The sequence below is a fragment of the Nothobranchius furzeri genome, chromosome 11, assembly GCF_043380555.1.
Source record: "Nothobranchius furzeri strain GRZ-AD chromosome 11, NfurGRZ-RIMD1, whole genome shotgun sequence".
NCBI classification, from domain to species: domain Eukaryota; kingdom Metazoa; phylum Chordata; class Actinopteri; order Cyprinodontiformes; family Nothobranchiidae; genus Nothobranchius; species Nothobranchius furzeri.
In genome coordinates this window covers 50,219,988-50,242,558 of record NC_091751.1, presented here as the reverse complement: position 1 = coordinate 50,242,558, position 22,571 = coordinate 50,219,988, and the positions used below count along the sequence as shown (strand labels likewise).

The following is a 22,571-nucleotide window of genomic DNA, read 5'->3' as shown; positions in this document are numbered from 1 at the left end:
ATGTCATCTACATGTCATTAGCATTTTCATACAACAACAGTGACCCCCTGTGGTTGTGCTTAGCTACTACATGCAACTGAAGGATGAGTATTTTCTAAAGTTTTATGTGAAACTCTGTTTATGTGCATCAGCTGAGTGAAGAAAACCAGATTTATCTCATAAATTTGAAGCGTGAGAATCAACTCTGTTTGTTCCTATTTCTGCAAAATCTTATTTTGGTGTTTACTTGTGTCTCCTTTTATAGTGGTATCAATACAGCACTCGGTAATTAGTTAAAGGCATCTGTTTATTTATTTTTTGGCATTATCTTTTACTATTTTGGTTATATTGTCAGGATTTATTGTTCACTAGAGTCTGAAATGCAAGAAAAGAAAAATTCTGACTTTATTGCATCGAATAAATAGATTTTACAGTGTTTGTTTAGCGTGCGTCATTCATTCCTTATATCAAAAAGTTTGTATTTTTTCTGTCATCATTTCTCCTCATTAGTTTTAGGTTTATTTGACTTGCTTCTAGATGCTTCATGTTACACCGATTGAGTGAAAAAAGTCAGTTTTACTCTCTGAACTGCTTTAATAAATAAAATGTAATTAATTGCTCATGAAGATTCAACGTCATGTTGGAAGCAATCCTCACGGAGTTGCCGCCATGTTATTGGCTGATTCTTTATTTGTGTTATCAACAGGTTTACCTGCCAAAATGGCCTTTGAATGCAAAATCCAGTCACAATAATGGTTTCTGTTTTCCTTTTGACAGTTTTTGAAACTCATGGCAGCGTGAAATGTTGGGAAAAACCAACATAACTTGACTGTGAGTAAGCGTCGCGCCATAAAAAAACTTGGTAAATGCACGATTTGTACGTTTATATAAATAATGCTCTGTGAGTCACTGGACCGTTTTGGAGAGATGGAGAAGCCAATAAGTTTCCAGTGTTCTAAGCAGCTATTTACATGTGAAGAGGACAATTAGCAGCCCTCCTCTCACATATTTTCAGCTCGAGTGTAGACCTGAACATCATCAGGAGTTTATTCAAGGTCAGCGCTCTGCGGCGTGCGTCCCAGCTAGAGTGGTCTGGGTGTAAATTATGCATTCATGGTGGTGCTTGTTTCCTACCAAATCTGCGCGTGTCATGACTTTTTTTCAGTTTGTGCTTTCAAAGCAAAGTCTGCTCAGCACAGAGAAAGTCAAAGCCAGCACAAGTGAGACCGAACCCTCAGAAGAGCTGCTTATCTGTCGAATATTTCACCACCAAATGTGTATTTACCTCCTCAGACGGGCTGCAGGATGATCATTTTCCTTTGGAGTGGTGGAAAATCACCATGGAAACGGGTATCTTACACAATCTGTTGTTTCATGTAAATAGTTCCCATATTGTTGCTAATCTCAAACACTAAATCTGCATTTTCTTAGCTAAATTGGAAGCTTTGTCCTTTCTTTTAATAACTTTTACTGCGGTGCCAATGCGAATCCATCATGCCAAAAACAAAATCTCTTTTGTTTTCCTCCGATCACGCCCCGCTGTAGCACGTCATATGAAAATCTGTGAGAAAACCACTCATTTAAACGGCTGACAAGGCTTCGCCTTCCTACATGCACACATTAGGTGAGATTACAAGATTAAAGGATGTGATCTCTGATAGGTAATTAATTTTATCCCATATTACCTTAAAGGACGACACACCCGGAGAGAGAGAGAGTAAATTGATTATTTGTTAATGTTCGTGATCGCCATGCGTGAGCTGGGCCCAGACATCCAGCCCCCAGTCTGCTCCAGCCTCAGCCTACCTGCATTCTCCACCAAGATGTTTGGCAATTAAATGTTAAGTAATATTTACTCTCCATAACCCTGGAACCTGAAATAAACACTCGACAACAAGGGAAGACATTTTACCCTGAGTCTCCAAAATCAAGGAGAGTTAATGCAGGAATGGCCTTCTCCAAGGCTTCTTCCCACATCACTCCCAATGTGCTCCTAGTTCGTCAGGGGCTTTATTCACAAATGGATGGGGGAGAAGGCGGGCCTTCTCAGGTTACAGAGGTACAGTTTTCAGTTGGAAACCCACAATCAACATCCTTGCTCAACCTTTCATGAACAACAACAGTTGGCAAAAACAGAGATTCATGATGTGTTAATAACACAAAATGGCATCTTTTAGGCCTCAAAAAGGTACAATTATAAAAATACCTAACAATCTCACCTGCATGTAAACATTCAGCCAGTTGTAGGCCGATAATGAAATATATTCACAACATAAACGTGTGTCTTTAGTGTCATAAGTCAGAGACTCACATGGTCTGTTCTTATAAAAAACTGGAACAAATAAGGACGTGGAAGTTTTTTGTTACATAATCATTTGAAAACCTTTTTTTTCTGGCTGCTGCTTATAATTTAATAAGAGCTCATTTAAGTTTGATCCTGTTACATAATTTCTCAAATTGTCCTAAATTCCAGCTCTGCACCCCATTTTATTATTGGGCTCTAGGCAAAAATGACTGAGAATCTGTTTGAAATCTGTGACTTGTATTTTCAAGAATCCAAGTGAATTCAGCTAATTCGTTAGAAATTCCCAGTCAAAGACAGCTGTTCTTCTTGTCCTTTGTGTGCATGAATCACAGCGAGCCTCGCGTGTGTAAGAGGATAAACAAGGTGACGATAGAAACTGGTTCTGGTCCCAAATTGAAGACAGCAACTGGTCAGAGCAAGTGTTAGGAGAAGATCCAAAAGACTAAAAGATGCAGAATATGAATGAGTGACCCTGAGGCTGTGCACATCACACTGGCATGCAGACACAAGACAAAGGGCGATTCATTTGAAAATAACAACTTGCTTCTTTCGTCTTAATCCCCAAACACTGACCATGTCTGTTTAGATTTAGTTGCGTCTCACTAGAGGTTTAAGATTCTTGATTCTGGTTATTTTCTTGTGCCATCTTTCAGCCCCCCAAAACAGTGGAGTGCAAAAGCACCTTTAAGCAGGTCTCCCCCTCCACAGGCCCTCACACCTGCCTCAACCAGCCCAGGAATAGTTCACTGCAGCAGCCTGCTTCTTTATTGGCGGATGGGTGACTACGTGACCTCGGAAACAATAGTACCTGTGGAGTTGACTGAGTAAAAATAGCAGCGGCCTCATCTCCTCCTGTGGATCACGCGGTGTGGTGGTGGTGGTGTTGGTGGGGGGGGGGGGGGGGACTTCCCCTGGATCTCATTAATCTTGGAGTTTTCTGCGGTTATTTATCACACTGGGTTGCGTAACGGGAAAATCACATTAAAAGAGCTCCATCTGACGACGGTGTGGGTGCAGATGAGGCTGATGCATCCTGGCAGCTTCTAAAGTGGCCGGTATTTGTGACGGTCTGGTTAAAGAACAGGTCTCCCCTCTCCCGGGGATGCTGCTGCTGCTGATGATGCAGTGGGCGGGTGGAGGACTGTGGGCGGATAGGGCTGAGTTAGGGATGAAGAGATACAGAAGCACACAGAAGTAGGAGGAAGAAGAACAGGAGGAGGAGGAGGAGAAGCAGAAGATCACACTCTTTGTATTGTTTCTGTTGGTGGGTTTCTACTCAGCCAAAAGGATGTTCTTGTAGCTCGTTAAATGTGCTTAGATCACTTTGGAGAACACAGTGGGAGCGTGCGTTTGTGTGCGTGTGTTCGATTCAAACACACACGAAAGCTTTTGTAGAAGGGAACGAAAACCTGGATTGGAAGTTCAACAGGTTTTGACATTTTAGATCCGAATGGAGCTTTAATTTTCATTACTAATGTGAACTTTACACATGCTTCCCACTAAACGCTTTTGAGAGACCTCCATTAAAATGAAACATTTACCAATATTCATATACACCTGCAGGAACACATTCACTATGCTCACTAGACACCCACTTACTGCAGAATGAACACAATATAGTGCTATGTCCTGGATTGTGATATAAAAGCTTCTGAAAAGATGTTCCATTGTTTATTTTTTCATGTTTTTGTTTAAAAAAAGTGCTTTTGAAAAGGGAATGTATGCACCATGGCAATCTATATAGATGCTTGATTTATTTATGTAGAAGTAGTCATTTAATGACAAGTGCAGCAAATGCAGACGGTATCCATTGGAAGATACAGCGGGGGTTAGGGTTTGGGCAGCGTTCTTATTCTTCAAGAGTTTCCTGTATAAATCGATGGTTGTTATGATGAAATATTTCAGTTAAATTTATCATATAGGAGACGCACACAGTGATATTTGAGAAGTGAAACCAAGTTTATAGGATTTACAGAAAGTGTGAAATAATTGTTTAAACAAAATTAGGCTGGTGCTTAAATATGGGCACCACCCAAATGAAATTAACTCATAATTTAGTAGATCCTCCTTTTTCTTGACATAGCAGCCTCTAAATGCTTCTTATAGCCTATTCTGGTTGAAGGTATTCTGGACCATTCTTCTTTACAAAACATCTCTAGTTCATTCAGGTTTGATGCTTCTGAGCACAGACAGCTCTCTTTAACTCACACCACAGATTTTCAATATCATCCAGGTCTGAGGACTGAGAAGGCTGTTCCAGAACGCTGTACTTGTTCCTCAGTATGAATCTCTTAGTAGACTCTGAGCAGTGTTTAGGGTCGTTGTCTTGTTTAAAGATCCAGCCCCGGCCCATTTTCAGCTTTGTCACTGATCCCTGGACATTGGTCTCCATAATCTGCTGGTATTGAATGGAATCCATGCATCCCTCAACTTTAACAAGACTCCCAGTCCCTGCACTGGCCACACAGCACCACAGCATGATGGAACCACCACCGTGTTTTGCTGTAGGTAGCAGGTGTTTTTCTTGGAATGCTGTGTTCTTTTTCCTCCATGCATAACGCCCCTTGTTATGTCCCAATACAAATTTTTAGTTTCATCAGTCCACAGCTCCTTATTCCAAAAAGAAGCTGGCTTGTCCAGATGTGCTTTAGCATACCTCAAGCTGCTCTGTTTGTGCTGTGGGCGGAGCAAAGGCTTCCTCTGTATCACTCTCACATGCAGCATCTCCTTGAGTAAAGTGCCCCAAATAGTTGAATGATGCACAGTGACTCCATCTGCAGCAAGATGATGTTGTAGGACTTTTGGTGCTGGTCTGTGGGTTGACCCTGATAGTTCTCACCATTCTTTGCCTCCGTTTAGCCAAGATTTTCTTGTTCTGTGACTCAGAGCCTTAACTTGAACTGTGACTCACTTTGGATTGAAAAGAGGTGAAAATTAGACACATTTAGCAAAATCTCCAAATCGGGCGTATCAGGTTTTCTCATGTTCTGTTCAAAATCTTATTCCCAATGTTTTCCATCTTCACTCAACTTTTTCCTCCTAAATTTGTTAAAATGCAAATTCCTGTGTGAAAATGCAGCAATTATCTACTCATCCGAGCTTCCCTCGACCCCGAAACAAAATCCACTGAAAATATCCCTTTTACTGTTCTCGCACGGCTGCTGCCTACGTGGACACTCCCTGCTGAGTTGCAGAAGTGATTAAAGTAATCTCTTTGGTACAGCAGATATGCACCCCCATCACATTGACTAGATTCCTTCTTGTCTTATAAAGATGTTTCGTCAGCATTGGGGAGAATTTAGCCTCTGGTCTGGATGCGAGTCTGAGGAAATGGGGTTGATCTTTTTGTGCTGATTCTGTGGGAAGAGTGAGATGAACTGATGGATATCAGTTAATTTAAAAAGTACATTTTTATTTCTTTTCTATTTAAATTTAAAGTGAAACACTATTTCCTACACGATTCATCCGTTTGACAAAACGGCTCAATCGTGTTTTTTTATTGGGTTGTCCTTTTCAAAAGTGAATTTGATCGCCTGTAGGAAATAGTTTTTAAGAGTTTTTTGTACCTTGCAAGAGGTGTCAAAACCTGACAACGCCTCTGCAATAAACATCAGCGGGAGGGGCAGAAACTGTGCACTCAGCACGCTGTGGAGCCCTGCGGAGAGTTAAATCTTCTCATCAGCAGTTTTGATCTCCTCGCAATTTTTAAATGAATTCTGACAAAAGAAGTGACATCAATGTGGGTGTGTGCTTGTTTGTTTAAGTTCCAAACTCAGTCGGCATTATACTAAAAGCCCTCCAGCACTTTGTGTTTCCCTAAAGGTGAACAGCAGAACATATTCAGCGGGAACAGTAAGTCTGTGTCTCCACGTCAGCTTAAATCCGGCCAGACTCTCTGGATCGTCGTGACCTTCTTGTGCTCACATGGTGCTTGACCCAAGCAAATGAAGTGATTCGGTGTTCCCATCGACTGCAATTTACCCACAGGGACGTCAGTGTTAAAGACACCTGTAAATGTCACAGGGAGCTTGTAACTGTTTCTTTTTGACTTTGACAAATGGAGCTGTCGAGGAATTTTACCGATTAGGCCGCAAATGTTTGGTTTAACCTCTCCTGCATCAGTGGCTCCATCGTTTAGCTCCTGTAGATGGCGACTGAGTGTAGATGAAGTTATTTTTTATAAATGATAAATGACCCGCACTTGTACAGCGTCTCTCAGAGTAAGGACTCCAAAGCGCTTTACACTACAGTGTGTCATTCACCCATTCACACACACATTCACACACTGATGGTGATGAGCTACGATGTAGCCACAGCTGCCCTGGGGCCCACTGACAGAGGCGTAATGGAAGGCGTAGCTTCTTGCGGCATGTTGATTCTCTGTCATTTTTTGGTTATAATTTTTTTTGCCAAATATCCAAGTTTGTAATCAAAGTGCTTTGTCTGCCGGCTGAGCTAAGCTCTATCACCTGTGGAACTAAATCTTCCTGAGGTCTGACGTGGTGAAACATTAGAGATCCTCATCAGTCACAGACATGCCGGCTAAACCGACAGAACGACAATTAATTCCACTCTGAATCACTGAAGCAACGGCGCCTCGCTGCCTCTGAGCCGTTATCTACTGAAAACCTGTTGCATAATTATTATTTATTGCAAAAAGAGCAGCTTAGATCTGGGCTTTCTGAACTGCAGTGGCTTAATAGACACAAATACTCATGCTAGTTCAGTCAGCAGCTGTTCCATATTGGCATTTTTGCAGCACTGATATGGATGCACACGTGAGATGGAAGGAATTCTGACTGATTAGTTTGTAAAAACGGCGATTTGAGCATCATAACAAAGCTCCTATCCTTTTGTCTCCGTTAGCGTCGGCGGTACAGGAAGTGGTGATGAAAACACGTGGGGAATTGCATATTTACTCCAGTGTGTAAGGATAAGGGCTGAGCAGAGCTGGACAATAACCTATTGTGCTTTTGAGGAAATAAAAATAACCAGAGCTGAACTTAATGGCCTGAAGAAGTCTTTGTGCAACTCGTGTGTCAGTGGTAGGAAAAGACAGCTCTGCTGTATCATAAGAACATGTCATGGTTTCGTGGTCAGTTGGAGAATTGATTGTCATTTTCATTTATGTAACAACTGCAGGAGTGTTGCAACTGGATGAGGATGAGATGCAATGGGGGGGGGGGGGGGGCAAATTACAAGTTGACAAATTGCATGTTGCTGCCAGGAGATCTAAAACTGGAGGAAAATGTTGAATCAGGTAGAAGGATGGCAATGTGGCAGAATATGGATGGTCCTGTTAGTCCTGTGTTTATTTTTTTTATGCGTGTGTGTTAGTTTGTGTAATGTTAGCAAAATATCTCATGAAACACATCATATTCTAATTAAACTCCTAGAAAGTCCTTGCTGGATGTAGATGAGTTGAATTGATTCAACATGGCCACCACAGCTTATCAACTCTAAGAAACAAAAAATGGCAACAACTCGGTGACTTATCCAAATATTGAGCTAGAATTTCATTTGACAGTCACTGATATTCCTTCATAGCAACAGGTTGCTTGAGATCACACATGGCATTTATTCAAGACATCACAAAATGATTAGATGACCATCATTTCTCAACACAAAATTATTATTTTTTTATGACTTTGAGTCAGTGACACATTTTTTAAGAATGAAATAATTTAGTTTTCATCCATAATTGATAATTAATTTCTAAGTTTTTTTTTTTCTCACTCAAACCAAGTGGATCTTATTAAAGTAACCCAGAGCAGTTTCCTGCTCCACCTTACTGGTTGAAAGAGGAATTGCAACTACCATAACCAACCCTGCAGCAGCCTGTTGTAGCTATTGCTAACAATGAGCTAACACTAACATGAGCCAAGTCTTACTAAATAATCCAAAAATCAAAAAGATCCACACTGTTGGACAAACAATATTACTTACAAGTTCAGTGGCAACAAAGCCAGGTCACCATCAGCTCGTGATGTCATAGCCTATTTCAGCTTCCTCAGACTAGTGTGGGCCATGCTGATGTTTGCTCCGATTTTAGCTCTACTTTACTTCCAAAAACATAACTATCTTACTTTTACTTCCGGGCACCGCCATGATGCCAACAGATAAGCAAGCTTCTTCTTTTTCTTTTCCTTGTGTTTTTTATTGATAATCAGCAAACTGAAAAAGCTAACTGCACAGAAAATAGCCGACAGCCATAACGCAGGTATAAGCGCAGCCCCTAGAACACCTACCCGCTCCACCTAGCGTCAGCCAGAAAGTTTCTAACCCAACAATCACTGAGATCAATGTTAAAGCTCTAGCTTAATGTTACTTTAACGCTCTCTGATTCAGGAGGATTATACCCATGGCAAGATGTTACAAACTCATATGCGTTTAGTTGAATTTTACATAAAATAGGAAACTAAAAGTAAAGGCAATTTGTAAAAAAAAAAAAAAAAAGAAAGAAGCACGGGTTTGCAAGTGAATATGTAGAAGAGGAGGAGGACTGGAAGCAGCCAGCCCACACAAACCAGCCTGTAAGTTCTGTCCCTCTGCAGTTTCCTCCTACATTTTCTCAGTGGTCATTTTGTCATTTTCTACAAACCAGTTGGCTGCCTCCACCTTCGCCTGCCCCGGCCCAGTTCGTGAATTTCAGCTAGTCTTTCACTCTGTTCACTTATTCCTCCAGCCAAGTCTGCAGCCCTCCCCCACAGCGTTCTGCACCTTGGATTTCTTTGTGTGACACATCAAACAGTTTGTAATACATCAGCTGGCAGGGTCGCCCTAACGGCTGCATGTGGGGAAGAGTCCAGAAGTCATCCGCCCATGCATGTGCAGTGCAAGAGTCGAGCACAGCAAACAAATCCTTTAGCAGTTTTCTCTTGCAAAGAGAAACAGGCATATTAGCATTTGGCATCTTGCATGTGAAACATTTTAATGAGGCCGTCTCATTCTGCTCAGATACACGGCCTCTCTACCATTCACCCTCCGTCTCTGTCTTTCTCTCACACGCGCTGCACAAATGCACAAGCTCTCCCTTAAAACTTGAATTTCAGAGACAGAAGCGTCTGGAATCTTTATTTATTTTTTATTTTTTTCCCTTACAGCCTCCCACAGACGTCCTCGAACCTATCATTTTCTCTGCAGTGGAGCATTGGTGACGTATGCTCATCGCTAATGCAGCTGAATTTTAAAAGGCTCTACGCCCACGCTCTGTATCACTACTGCAGGCATAATAATCATAAACTTTCCTTTGCTGTCTGAAGCCACTCCGTGTCTGCGTGTGATTCTTCAGACCTACTTATTTGCAAATGTTAATTCAGCGTTGGTGAACAGAAAGGGGAGACGACTGGAGCTGATAACCACCTGGTTGTGAGAGGGAGGGGGCTGTTTGGCAGCATGTTCCTGTGCACGCTCTTGCACAGATTCTCCTTTATTGCTTGTCCAAACTGTTTGTTTGCACTGTGCATAATTCTCACAGACGTTTGGGAAAAAAAAAATGCTGTTGGAGATTAATTTGGTCAAAAGCACCCTGAAAATATTTATTACCCAGTAAGACAGTTTTTCAAATCAGCCTTGGCAGGTTGCAGAGCTGTTTGTTGTTTTCTCTTAGAGAGAGCCACAACAGCTGAGTAATCAGAATCAGAGAAGCAACTGTGTTCCAAAAAAACAAACAAAAACTTATTTATTCACACTTTTTTCTTTGTAAAGATGAAGCAAAGGTGTTTTTAATTTTAATCTGCAGCTAGGTTGTCATGGTTTCATAATCAGCGAGGGAATACCTCATTATAATTAAATGTGATAGATTTGGAGCTGCGGTGGACAAATCTCAGCGATGTGCACTAAAAATTCAGCTTTCCACCTCCTGTTTATTAATAATCGTCCTTCTAATGAATTCACATGGTCCGATGGGTTTCATCAGCTTTATGAATCGACGGAGAAGTGGATAAATGTAAGGATTTAAAACGTCCGGGTTAGTTTATGTGTACATGCTCCCATCATATCTCAGTACCTCCTATGTGAAGCAAATGGAAGAGATGAGACATGAGATCTTAAGGTGTTTATTTTTTTATTGGCTCTCATCATTTTAAATCAATGTCAGTTAGTCGTGATGTCAGCTGCATCATCTGGTCGGCGTCATCCTTCAGAACCTCCTGGAATAATCCCTTGTCTTCCAGTTAGATTGTCTGTATGATGCGTGACATTGGATTTTTGTCAAAGATGCTGTAAAAAAACTAATCCGATCTTTTTCCTTCATAAATATTTGAGGGATTGAAATATCCTTTGAGATGTTTTGATGAGATCGATCTTCATGTCATAAGGAGAGAGCAGAAGGTACCTTTCATCTGGGATCATTCATTCTGATCAAGATACACATTCCTCTTTTCTGAAAGGTGATATTTTAACTCCGTTTTGTAGCTTTTAGCTTAACAGACAGCAGCTGCCTTGAAACAAAAGCAATATATATAATATGAAGACATAATTAAATAATAGCTGAGCCTCAGGAGTTAGAGGAGGACCTCCTCCCAGCTACTTGAAGACAACACACCTGTTATGTCCCGACAGGTGTGGTAACATATGGGGGGTAACATAAGAACTGGCGGAGGAGTTTAAAATGGGTTTATTTGTAACAAAAAGGTATTACACCACAAGCAAACAGATCTCTCTAAAAGGTTAACATTACACAGCAAATTATCAACTATAAAACACCTGGTTAAAACTTATTAAAAGCTTAACTGAACAGAAGGTGTTTTAAAATCCCCAGAGTTGATAACTGTTCCCAAATCAATACACTGACTAAAACACCTGGTAAAACTTATTTTAAAAAGCTTTACCACACGAAGGGGTTTAAAAACCAAGGTCAGTAAAATTACACAAACAAAGTTAACCTTAAAACCGAACACAAACATCAAAAGATCCCACTGGATCATCCCAAACTTATCATCAAGAGTTAAAAACTACCACAGTTTAAAACTCAAACGAATCTAAACAAAAGGGGTTGAAACGAAACCAAACCAAACCAAACCAAACCAAAAACCAGGAGGACAGCAGAACCCCTGCACTGCTGCCTCCCAGACTGCGTTGGCAATCAAGGAAGATTCAGCTCAGCTGTGCTCCTCAGCAGCCCGGGAGAGAGGAGGAGGAGGGGCGGTGTCAGGCAGTTTCACCAGAGCTGGGTGATCCTGGCTCCTGCCCTTCCCTGGCCAGACTGGCAACCGTAACAACAACACTCATTTTATGGACTAAAAGTCCACCACTATCCTCTGTCCTGCTAGCCAATGTCCGTGCTCTGCGCAATAAATCGGACGTGTAAAATTAGAATTTCAAAATCAGGTTTTTCTGTCTTTATCTCCCTAAAGGTTCTACTGCGTATCACAGAGTTGTGTTATTTACAACCGTTTCCATTTGTGGGATCACATAAGATTATGAATCAGTGTATTTTACTTCCTGTCCTTCTTTCCTCATATTATTAGTGTTCCTGTTTTTGTTGAAGTACTTGAGAAGCAGCAGATTTTAGCTTGTTTAGCAGCTTTTATTAGATTTTCCTACATCAGGGGTCCTCGACCACCAAGCCCAGGACTGAAGCTGAATCACTTTTAATTAACGTAAAACTTTTAATTTTGGGACTTTGATTGAATGGTGAAAGTTTTGTAACTGTTTGTTACAAATCAGTAAATGCATTTTGTCTTCATGGGCACCCTTAGAAGGAAACATGGCGAGACCCACTCCCATGTATTTTTATGGTTATATGTTACAAAGTCGACAATATTTTTCAACAACTGGGCATCATTTTGTTCATTTTCAAACTACTCATTGTCCCTTTACCACCTCTGATTCACTGTACAAAGGGCAAAAAAAGACAGTTTGGCCTATACCTTTGTATTATACAATTTCATTTCATTTTAATCCTTGCTATTAGTAATCTTGTTCAATAACTAATTAATCAATAACTAATCATTATTATTAATACAACAATAATTAATACTACTGTTTTGGTCTGACTGTAACAGATCTTCCACCTGAAATATTTGACTTCCAAAATCATAATTTTCAAAATAATCAGAAATGTGAAAATAAGCAGATTTCATAATGTGCACCTCTGGACCATGGACGACCTGTCAACAGCTTTTTGACAGGTCCTGCATGCTATGAGGCAGCAAATGAGTTTTTGACAATGTTGTCTTGTTGGTTGCAATATATACATTCACCACTAGATGTCACCTCATTCTGAGAACTGTGCTTTCAAAAATTAACCTGGAAAAATGATGATTTTAGCAACAACATAACAAAATGTATACCTCTTTCTTAGAAACAGTAACTTTTAGGCAGTTGGAAAAGTCTGCACATGATTTGCTGCAGAGTATTTTTTATTGTTAATGATTTAGGGTTCATTGGTAATTATGTCTAATCATAAATGAGTACTGATACATCTAATAGAAAATAAATTTGAGGTGCCAAGCAAAACATATATATCAGAAATTATTTTTATTGTTGACTCACTCACTGCCAGCCGTTTCCTGATCGCTAACGGCCTTCGCTGCCAGCGTTCCTCACCGTTTTTACAGTTTTTTTAAGAGTCACAGAACGTTGCGCGCTAGCATGATGTCGATGCCAAAACAACCAAAACAAAGAGGAGACTCACCTCTTACATCAGGAAGAAGCCGCGTGTTTCGAGCGCTATCCGTTCTTTCATAATCCGTTGTCGAATTGTGATCGGTAGACGCTTTTCTGGTTCGTGCCTCACTTTTTTTACAGGAACGGCCCAAAACGATCTCCAAACACATGGATGTGTTGCTTCCTGATCGTGTGATGTGTGACGTATGCAGATGAAGATCGGCTTCAGGGCTGAGATGTTTGTTCTCTCACCGCGGGGGCTCGTTCCGATGCTCAAACAGTAAAAAAAATGCAAAGGACGACTTTAGTCGTCATTGGCAGTGAACGGTTGGATCTGAAATGGCGACTTTAGTCATCAATGGCAGTGAATGAGTTAACTATTAAGTGTGCTTAAGGTTAGGACAAAGGGCCAAGGGGATGTGTTTGCTCAGTATTGCATTACTTAACATTAATATTAAGCAGTTGTTAATACTTAATTTAATAACATATTAATGCTTAATAATGCAATAAGTTATGTTAATAAAGGGACCATTATTGTAAATTGTTACTGACTTCTTTCTTGAAAAAAGTAGAATTATTGATGTTTCTTTGATTCTTCCTTAATTTACTTTGATTTATTTAAAAAAACAAATCCAATTTTGTCCAACAAGTAAAAAAACCATCTCAAATCCTAAAGACGTGATAATGAAACCCTCTGGACAAAAGTCACGCAGGAACTGATGAAGAATTCAGAGCTCCTCTGGTCAGCCATGACGCTTATCACAGTTCATAACTCTGTCCGACGAGGTCAGGCGTCCACTTACTGACAGCGAATTTCTGATAACTGAATGATTTCCTCTAGTTTCTTCACAGCAGCTCTCCTTTTTAAATTCTCTACTTTCTCTTGTTTGCACAGTTTTATATTTACCGCATGACATAAGCACTTCTAGAAAGAAATGAACAGTTTGTTGCTATTAAACCAAAGTGAGACACCGTCACAAGTCTTTCTACGAACCTGTGACACATCGCGGGGCATTCACTGGTCGCTTCTGAATGCAGTGGAAGGTATCTGCTGCAGATGCTTTTTTTTGGAAGTAGATGACACTTAGACTCAACAGGTGTGAACCGTGCTGCTGTTGTGTTTGTGTGAATGAAGTCAGCAACACCTTATCAACAAATTAGACACAACACTAGGCAAGCTGTAGCCGTGGTTGAGCGTTGCACAAGAAATGGAGCCACCTTTATTCTGATGTTTGCCATAGAGCGTTCATATATGCACTACTGTCTTCCTCAAAATGACTCATGTTCTGATACCGAGGGGTTAGGAAGCTCTACTCGTGTGGCTCGGATGCGTCCTGCAATCTGCTAGACGACACAGAAATGTTCCACTCGTGGCGTCTGCATCCTCGTAGAAACACACGAGTGCATGCTGGCTGCCATTCTGTTACATCAGCTGTTCAGACATAATCAGTTCTAATAATAATTCAGAAAATACCACAAGCCCTGAAACAGCTTAAAGCCCTGGAGGTAATTAATGTAGCTGTGAAACTTTTCCCATTCAGCCCTCCTTTTAACCCGGGGCTAATTATGATAAGTGACTGCAGGATGGAGAGAGAGACTGTTTCATTTACACTATTAACCCATACGTGATGTCACTTTAATACAGCAGTTTTCTAACTTTCTGAATATCATTAATTGGAAATATTAAGTCCTAAAAGTAGAAAAACGAGAAGCCAGTTACACAAATGAGGAATGTGATCTGCTGTTGCGCCTGACCCCTTTGTGCAACGACGTGTAGCTCTAAATGTTTCCAATTAATGTTTATCAGTCATCCGAATCTTCCTGTAGGAAGATTCAACTATAGCTTAGTTTGGATAGTTTCCTTCTGAATTTTCATGTTCTAGTTAAAGAAAGAACAAGTCCAAACCATGATGCTACCACCTCACCAACCAGAAAAAAAAACCCCATCTGGTGTTGAAGCTGGGATTCAGTATTTTCTTTTGCAAGCAGTTCTTCTCAATTAAAGAGAAAAAACACAGTAAATCTAATTTGGGCTGTTTGTTGCTGGCCAGTAACACCCGAGGTGCATAATGATGTTCCAAAATCTCTCCAGTTAAATACACGACTGCTGAAGCTGAAACTATTTATAGATATTTTATTAGTTCTTTAATCCATGAAAGCCTAAATAACAGTTTTAAAGGCACCAATTTGCACCTTATTTTATTCAATTACCCAGTTCCCTTTATTCAGTCACATACAGTAAAGTGACCACAATTGCTGGTTATGCTTTTTTATTTATTTAAGGTTCTTGTAGAACCTTTGTGAGACCAATGCATTAAACACTCAATCTCTTATTTTCTTTACCGTTTATTCCTCAGTAGAGGAGCTGGTGTCCATCTCCAGCAGTCATCAAGCGAGAGGTAAAGAACATCAGGTCATCCGTTCATTTAAAGGTCACACAGAGACAAGCGGGACACACACCTGCCCACTCAGTCACACACAAGTTAGAGTTGCCAGTTATCCTAAGCATCATGTTTCTGGTCATTGGCAGAGAACCAAATTCCCTGGATTAAACACTTGCATGCATGGGGAGAACATGCTGGGATTCAAACCTGCAACCTTCTTGCTGCAAGACAGTGGTGCAACTTCTACCATGCAACTCCATCATTTATAATCAAGAACAGAAAATTGTAATAAATGGTGAAACCTGATTTAAGCAGTACGTGTTGAATATCTGCTGCAGAAAGACATTATTTAGCATTGGAATAAAATCAGTTTCACCGTCATTGTTTAAAATATTTTTCTGAGAATTAATTTGGTGACAAAGGACGAACTTTTTTTTAAATTAGCATACTCTTATTTCAGGAAACTTTTTAGGAGTCGAGCAGCAGAAATATCTGGTGGAAGATATGCTGTCAAAACGTTTGTTTTCCAGTGACCGTCGAGACAAATGACCAACACACTGTGTAATCAGACAGATGTGTTGCAGAAACGAGGCGATCCAGGAATCTCAAAACATGCCAATCCAGTTTTTCCTACAAGACGTTTCTCCCAGCAGTCGTTAAGATTGAGTTACAGCAGAGGGAAGGATTTAGCTGCGGGTAAGAGGAGGACACAGGAGAAGTTCTGTAACCCAGTCAGCAGTTAGAAATCCTTGGATTTATCCAACAGCAGACTTCCTCTGGACAGGACCACAACAACAGAGACAACCAAGCAGTGGATTAACTGTAATCCTATCTGGGTCTCCTTGCAGCAAACCAACACCTGCATCAGAAAATCACAAGACAAACAAAACCACTCAAAGTGAGCTGCAGCACATGACCTCTCTGGGTCACTTCCTCAGTAACCGCCCAGACTTCAGCTGGCAACCACTCTATTATGGAACCGCAGCGTGATACACTCGGCAAAAAGCTATTTTTTAATGTTGTAGTAGGATGAACAAAAGCAACAAAGGACTAAAAGGATGAAGCTAAGATTTGAGCTGCAGGGAGATTGTTGCCAGAGAGAAGAAAAAACCCCTGAAACTTACGAGAAGAAGAATGAAAAAAGTAGCAATGATTTGAGTTTTCTTTGGCAAAATCCTTGAGAGATTACAGGCCGGCTATGCTGCTCTGCTTCGGGAGTCGGAGGCGAACTCGACACCTCTCAGTCCAGTGGAGCGAAAAGGACGGTTTGCTCCAAGATGAGACCCAGTTCATTCCAAACCCCTGCTTCCTAGACACAGGTAACAAGCTGCACAGTCAGTCTAACTCAAGAGCTGATGGAAGTACTCCCTGGAAAGAAAGAATTTCTCTCATTTGCGTGAATGCGTGTTTTGAGGCACGTGCTGAAAAGTTTCTGGCAAAATTCTTACGTTTTTCTTTGTTGTCACACCGGCTCAGCTAAAGTTACTTCCTTGTAGATCAAATGAACGGAGTGAGTCGTGGAAATAATCATTTCATCTTTTAAGGGTGTTGTCTGAAAAAGGTTAACATTATGCTGCTTTGAGTATCATTGCTCTGCAGGAGGCATGTCAGCATCTCGATTTTCATTTTGCAATTAGCCCAGAAAAGCCACTTAGCTGTTTGTGTGACTCTGGGCCAAGTTCCTGAACGTTTAAACTAAACATATTAATTAATTTAAACTAGCATTAAACTTTGTTTCCATGGGTACCGGATGATTAAAAATGCATTTTTTAAATATAGTATCTCCATACGTCCGTGCTAGTTGAGATGTTCTCTAATTGCCCACACAGGGGCAGTGTTCCTGCCCCAACTACACTAGACCAAAAATCTGGACTGATTCAAACTCCTAAATGACCTCTCCATGTCAACCCATGTGCACATCAGAGCACCACACCTCTGGTAAAATAACATTAGTATTGCTTTGGATTTCAGAAATCCAGCACACTCCGTTTCTTGGTGAAATTAGAGGCTGCACGAGCTCATGCCAAGATGTGGAAAATGTCCTTTTACATAATGTACAGTGAGCCGTTTTCAGCATGGTAGCCATCAGTGCTTTAGAGAGAATACAATTTCCTCACCATAAATAGCTGGAATTAAGCTTCGGCTCTCCCACTGAGTGTGGGCAGCAGGGGGAGGCGCATGGAGTGTGGTGTGTGGCTGGTCTGATTTATTGTTCTCATATGTGCTGGAATAACATATTAGGGAACTCTTAGCTTGTGACTATGGTCAGACTCAAAATTGGACTATTTGAAGCTATCAGTCTGAGCTAGATGATGTAAAATAACAAAGAAATGGCCAAATGTCAGAAATCAACAAAGTTTTTGATTTATTACGCTTCCTTTTTTTAAATTCTTCTGGTAAGAAATGGTAAATAGTGCCCTTCCTGTGATTTGCTGTGATCAGAAGACAACATGTCCATTCATGGCTGGTTGTTGACTCCTAACTGTCATATTCACTTTTTTTTATATATCTCTTGGTGGTGGGGGTTCATTAGCATTGCAGAAATCATATGGGTGTGTTTAATGCTCCTGGGATCCACTCCTTGTTTTCCATGTGTCCCAGGGGTTGGAAGGCAGCTGAAAGTTCAAACAGAGACACACTCCCTCATGCTCTGCATGGCAAGAGCTCAGAGATTAAGGGGTTTGTCTGCACCACAAACAGCAAGCATTACTCAGGAGGCAAAACAGGAGGAAGAAACCAAAAGGAGACCCTTTTTTTTGTCGTTGTGGGTTTTTATAAATCTTTTTTCAGATATAGCATTGTTACTAAATAGGCCTTAAGGAACCATCTTTTTTTTTCTTTTAAAAGGGAGAATGTTTTTGTTGGACAGCCTGTTGGGAATTTCAACGTGAAGAGAAAACGGCTACAAACTAAATAAGTCTGCTGCGTAAAGGAGCCCGAGGATGCAGGTGGTACAGAGGCTTTGCACTAACTTGTTTGAAGTTTTTCTCGTGTCAAAGGTGAAGGATTAAGCCTGGCATTGGAATCTAGGCTTCAAATGAATGACTTATGTGCTGACTCTCAACTCCCAGTATGGGAATGGCCTGTGTCACACATTTATTGTAGAGTGTAATTGAGAAAGTGTGTGCGGATTCATTTGAGTCCGGTGTGATGCTCTTTCTAAGCAGTGGGACAGCGGATGGAACCCAGAGGAGTAATATTAGTGGAAACCTGGAGCATGAGAGAGCTGTCTACCGTGTATCTGTGATCCTTAAAGACACACAAGGACATGCCGCTGTGTCAGAACCAGAAATGGGCTGCGTCACTCACAACCTGGTGGAGAACTGCCAGCCGAAAGGAGAGATGATGAATCTGGTGCCAATGGACAACAGCCCCAGGCTGGGCAGGGCTCAACAGGAGTTCAACAGGTGGCCCTCCTTAGGCAGCGCAAGCAGAGCAAGGAGGCAAAGGAGAGAGGAGGCAGTTCTGGAGGAGAATGAGAAGGAGGTGGAGGGAAGAATGAAGACGGACAGGTTTTTAAAAAAAAACTCCAAGAACTCCTTGCAACACCACGGGGACGGGGCAGGGCTAACAGCTCCGACAGGCTACCAGAAGCAAACTATTCCGAGTTTGTCGTCATGCTCTGTCACCGTTCTTGGTGAGGGACTTGTCCTCAGGGATCATGAAACCGTTTCAGAGCACAGATCTTTGCCGAGGGCCTTTTTACGTAGGCCCCAACAGGATGAAGCTACGCTCAGCCGGAGAACCATGAGCATGTATGGAGGAGCAGAAGAACAGCAAAGTGATTCTAAACTGGAACAAGAAAGACGGCTGAGGAGGCCGAGGAGTGTTTGCATGCTGGCAGGACCAGTTCCAGTCCCATCAGAACCCACAGCCCAGCAACCGTTTAAGAGGACTGGCGTTTTGGAACCGCACCAACAACACAGGAGCAGGAAGGATGAATTGAGGACAGTGGAAGGCTCCGATTCTGTGGCTCATTGGCCAACAGAACCTTCGGGCGTGATCTTTCGGGGTCGTCAAAGGCGCTGGAGGTCCAGACCAGTCAGTATGACAGTACTGGAACTGAGAAAGAAAGGCTCTGATGAGGAATTGGACAGCCAGAGGAACTGTGGCAACCCAGGCAGTGATGGAGGAGGATTTCTCAGAGGGGGCTTTCCCTGGAGATTTTTTAGCAGAACACCTCAGGATAAAAGCAAGGAGAAGGACACGGACCAAGAGGCTCAAACGTCTCAAAAGTCCATCAGAAATGATGCTTCAAGGAGCACGTTCAGCTCTTTAAGGCGGAGCTTCAGCATGCGGATCAGGAGGACTCGGACTCGTGAAAAAATCAATTTGGGGTTCGAGGGTGAGTCAAAGGACAACTCTCAAGTCAAAAGTGCTGCTGAGAAGACGGAAATGCCTCCACGTCCTTTCTCATATCTCACAGGAAGAACACTTCCGGCGTCCAGCGAGCACATAGATGATGGAGGAACACAGTGCATTCAGTACCACAGCAAGGGGAAGTCCCAGGTTATGGAGGTACCCCTGTATCCCACAAAACTCACTTCCAAACCAGTCCAGGAAGAAAAGAGCTTATGGCAACTCATAGCTAACCGTTTCAGGAGGAAAGAGCACCCGTTCAAACGTGAATCCCAGCAGCTCCAGAGCAAAGACAGTGAGCAGTATTCCCAGCCTGGGAAGAAAAAGCCACCTCCAATCACCATAGAGACTCTGGCGGGAACTGGCTTCCTCAGAGGTCAAGGTAAGACCTAACGGACCGCTGAATTTCTGTTTCAACTCAGCTCTCCATTCATACCCCATCATTCACTCCACAGAAAGTTACTGCCTGTGAAAAAGAAATGCAGACGTTTTTTCTTTCTTTCTCCAAGGAGGAAGGGTAAATTAGAAACATGTGGGGAACTGTGAGTTTGGATCGAGTTCAGAAATGTTCCCTGGACAGTCATTTTGGATTTCTATTTTAGGTACTTTGTCTCCTGTGTTGTTCAAAGCCCAGTCTCTGCACTTACACATCAAATAGATTTACATGCATTTGTTGTTCAGTGAAATAGTAGGTAGGTGCAGTAAAATGAAATTGGATGAGAGCATGTCGCAGTGGCTTGTTTTCCAGCAGGACAGCTGTGTGGTGCAACACAATACCTCTGTCTTGATAACGCTCTTTCGGAAATGCAGCTTAAGGAGGTTTAAAGCAGTAAGTTCCCTTAATGAGGATGCATTTGACAGCGCTGCAGAGCTATATTAGGAGGGCTTACATGCTATAATGACGAGGAGAGGAGAAAAGGACTTAAGTGCTGTTTAAAGGTTAACTCTGACCACTGGAGTGTGTTCGTCCTGTTGCCTGGAAAAGCAGGGAGAAATGTTTGTAACTGTTTGAATTAATAGCTGCTGAAATTTGCTGCTTTTTGTGTAGCTGATGACTCAAAACAAAATCAGACATCTTTTGACAACTCAGTAAGGACCTATGTGTCAGGTCTTGCATATCCTGCATTCACCCTCATTAAGGCAAAACCTCATTTATTTTTTATTTTCACACCCAAATGTCGACCTTGCTGAGCTTGTCTTTATTTGTATTCTCACACGATGCGTTACCAAGGATACCCATCCCCTTGTGGTGCAGTGTCAGGCAGTATTTGTCCACCTCTTCCACTACAGAGTCACTCAGTCAGGCGTCAGGAATGTAGGTGCGCCGATCAACCTGAGTAAAGTCGGGTGTTCGGTGCCCTGGGCGGGACTCGGTGCCTGTCGCTACCTGTCTAAGTGCTTCTTTTTAAATTAAATCCAGTAAGCCCAACCTGAACACACACAAGCACACTGAAGTTGTGCTCCTGGTGAGGTTTAGGGGGAAGGGAGTTGGTGGTGTCCCCACCCCCCCACCTGAGGATGAACAAAGCCACTTTGTGGCTCCTGCGAACGGATCCAGGAGCGATAGGTCAAGCGTGCGCCGAGACGGAGGCTCCCGGGGATGACAGGCTGCTCATGATGCATATATCTACTGAGTGTCAAAATATATGTAGTTGGAATCGTGCGTTAGTGGGGCGGTGATTTATTAGATTCATAGCGACTGTTGCTACCTTTTGAAAATGTGAATCAAATTCCCAGCGAGGGTGTGTGATCCATGTATGCTTATCTCAAATCTGACATAAAAGTTATTCATGAGGATGGAAATTCCTTTGCTTCTTTTTCACTGTCTCATTTGATATCACTCCCTGTGCATCTCTTGCAGTCAGATTCTGCACGCCTCCTTCTAAACCTGCACACATAAAACACGTTTTAATGGTGCATGTCTTTCTTTCCTGCAGTTGGTGAGCCTATGTGTCACTTTTATAGGTTTGACAAAAAGGAGGAGAAATGAAAAAAACAAAAAAAGCAGCCAGGGGCAGGATTGGAGGGGCAGTTTTTTAATAAGTCACTGTAACTTGTCTGCTAATGTCTCCAAATCTCAGCTGGAGAACATTCAGTTCCCTGTGATCGTTTTTGGATGGGGGAGCTGGATCCTGCTGTTCTGGAGTCGACTTCTCACCAACAAGTTTAAAAACTGTTGAAAAGTTTCAGTTTAGTTTTGGAAACTTTTTGATCCTCCTGAACATTGTTTTCATTCTGATTCGTGCTTTGTTGATTTCAGCTGCGGGGTTTCCTCGTACCAACAGACATCTCTAAACTTGAAAGTGTGAATATATTTTGAACTGCAAGTGTTTTCAAAAATAAAATGCCTTTTGTGTTTGATGTGGATGCTGCTTGAACCAGGATGTTTGGGGTTTTTTTTCTGCAGAAGGTGATTGATGCCTGATGCCAGAAAACAAAGGGTTTTAATAGCTTTAAGGAGGACAGGCCATTCGGAAGTCACAAGACCAGTTTGACATGAAAATCTGTTCCTTGTTTTCTGCTAATTGCTTTCGTCACTTTTCCCCTTTGATTGAAATGGCTATTTAACTTTTGAGGAAGCGACAGAAAAGAGTGCTCACTTTTTTTTAAGTGCAAATGAGTTTCCAAACGCTGTACACACACATACACAAATAAGAAGATGCTACAGGACAGTTTTGTCAAACGCATGCTTGATAAAAGGAGCCAGACAAGGAATGTAGTTTGGTAACGAGGTTGGCGAATGGACCAAGTAGTTTGTTTGCTGAAATCTCACTCTGTAATTTCTGACAGTGGAAAAGCGTGGTTGGAAAGTCAGAGAGCGTAAATGCAGACCTCAAAGCTGGCCCCTATCATTCCAAAACCCACTTCAGACCGACTGTATAAAGAAACACACACATGCACGTGCACACGCACGCTCCCAACAAGCATTTGCA

At 41.8% G+C, this 22,571-nt stretch overlaps 1 protein-coding gene across 2 annotated transcripts in view; it reads left to right on the top strand.

The window, feature by feature from the left end:
• The window catches only part of agap3 (ArfGAP with GTPase domain, ankyrin repeat and PH domain 3), a 153,617-nt gene that overhangs the window by 47,606 nt on the left and 83,440 nt on the right, over nt 1-22,571 (top strand). The window contains exon 1 of one of the 2 annotated variants that reach the window (XM_015956716.3): nt 18,264-20,020. The exons of the other annotated variant lie outside the window; for it this stretch is intronic. Within the exon in view, the coding sequence (XP_015812202.3) occupies nt 18,430-20,020 (1,591 nt within the window). The 5' untranslated portion in view covers nt 18,264-18,429. Of the gene's footprint in view, nt 1-18,263; nt 20,021-22,571 lie in introns of those variants that run through there. 2 annotated transcript variants of the gene reach the window in all.